Source organism: Sipha flava, unplaced genomic scaffold (genome assembly GCF_003268045.1).
Source record: "Sipha flava isolate LNK unplaced genomic scaffold, YSA_version1 491_pilon_pilon, whole genome shotgun sequence".
In the NCBI taxonomy this organism is placed as follows: domain Eukaryota; kingdom Metazoa; phylum Arthropoda; class Insecta; order Hemiptera; family Aphididae; genus Sipha; species Sipha flava.
The window spans coordinates 82,142-84,023 of NW_020273322.1; the positions used below are offsets into that span (position 1 = coordinate 82,142).

The window sequence follows — 1,882 nt, forward strand, 5'->3', positions numbered from 1 at the left end:
ATATCGCTGAAAACCAGAGTAAACACAAGATGAGTATTTTACGGACCGTTGCGGTTGAATATTTTCCACGGCGCATGTTCAACATTCTGAAATCCAACACCTAAAATAAATATTATACTTTAAGTTCTCCTAATTAATTTAATACTTATTTATTAACGTAATAAAATACGTACACCGCACCAATAATACGACGCACGCATGCACTGCATATTAAATAGGATTTAGTGTATTTTCTTATAAAGAAATACACCGGTACTGCATAAGAGTCCATGGGAAATGTAAACACACATTTGTGCGATTTCTGTAGATAATAGATACGATTAGTTTACGGCAGTGATTCCCAACCTAGGGGGCGCGCCCCCCTTGGGGGCCGTATACACATCGCTGAGCAGTCATTACAAAGTAAAATTTTTATTTATCAAATTGTATTATATTTAAAATGAAGAGAAAAAATGAAAAATTAATAAAGACTGGTTATCGTTATAGATTATAGAATTTAGAATCGTTCAAGTCGATAAAGTAATCAATAAAGATTACAAGTGTTTAGCCATAGTGCACCATGCTACATCGTCCGTAAATTAATCAGTACGATAAGAGAAAGCCAGGGGAAAAAACTATTAGATTAGTTTAGACGCGATTTAGTTTTATTTTGCAGATGCTCAGTGCACATCAGTGTCGTAGTACGTAGTCGTCGCGAGTGCATGTATATCAAAGTAATGGCTCTTCCGAAAATAAGAACGTATACCGATGATTATGTCAAATTTGGTTTTATGTTTATTGAAAAAGATGGTATCCAAAAGCCTCAGTGTGTTATTTGTCACGTTGTATTAAGTAACGATGTTCTCCGACCTAGTTGATTATAACGACATTTAACCACAGCTCATCCGATGCTAAAAGGAAAACCTAAAGAGTTTTTTTGTTGCTAAAAAAAATTCTTTAAGTAAAATGAAAATTGACCATACCGGAGGGTTTCAACAGAATAATGAAAAAAATGTTGAAGCTTCATATCACATCGCCTTCATGGTGGCTCAGCAAAAGAAACCCCATACCTTGGATGAAACATTAATTAAACCTAGTATACTTAAAGCTGTTGAAATAGTATTTGGTGAAGAAAGCAAAAGTAAAATAGCTCAAATATCTCTTTCAAATAATACAGTGAAACGACGTATAGATGAATTAGCTTTGGGCATTAAAAATCAGTTGATTCATAAATTAAAACATTCCGTATTCTTTGCAATCCAATGTGATGAATCAACTGATGTGGCCAATTGTTGCCAGCTATTAGTTTACTGTCGTTTTATAAATGAACAGTCCATCGCAGAAGAACTTCTATTTTCCAATGCTTTAAATTCCACCTCAAAAGGCAGCGACGTTTTGTCTGCCATTGACATATTTTTTGATCAGAATGGTTTGTGTTGGAAAAATGTTGTAGGTGTCTATACAGATGGTGCTCCTGCAATGCTAGGGTCAAGATCAGGTTTTGTAAGCCTAGCAAAAATAAAAACCCGTCAATAATTGGTTCTCATTGTGTAATACACCGACAAGCTTTAGCTGCAAAAACGTTGCCATCTGAACTTAAAAATATACTTGAAGTATGTATAAAAGTTGTTAACACCATCAAAAGCAGTGCACTTAACTCGCGTCTTTTTAAGATTCTTTGTTCAGAGCTGTCCGCGGAACATTCTGTTTTATTATTCCATACAGAGGTTCGTTGGTTATCCAAAGGGAATATGTTTGAACGTTTGTAGAATTAAAATCTGAAGTGGAAATTATGCTTTTACAATTAGAAAAAGACAATCTTCGTGAGAATTTTACCGATGAAAACTTCACATTCTACTTTGCGTACCTAGTAGATATTTTTGAAACTATTAATAACCTAAAT

At 34.3% G+C, this 1,882-nt stretch overlaps 1 protein-coding gene across 1 annotated transcript; it reads left to right on the top strand.

Annotated features, from left to right (window-relative positions):
• Positions 1–945: 945 nt before the first annotated feature.
• LOC112690172 (zinc finger MYM-type protein 6-like) lies at positions 946–1,515 on the top strand. The gene has a single exon (XM_025564118.1). The coding sequence runs from the start codon at positions 946–948 to the stop codon at positions 1,513–1,515; it is 570 nt and encodes a 189-aa protein (XP_025419903.1).
• The last annotated feature ends 367 nt before the right edge of the window (positions 1,516–1,882 follow it).

Coding starts and splice junctions, on each gene's coding strand:
- LOC112690172 (XM_025564118.1), top strand. CDS start 946: ATGAAAATTGACCATACCGGAGGGTTTCAACAGAATAATGAAAAAAAT.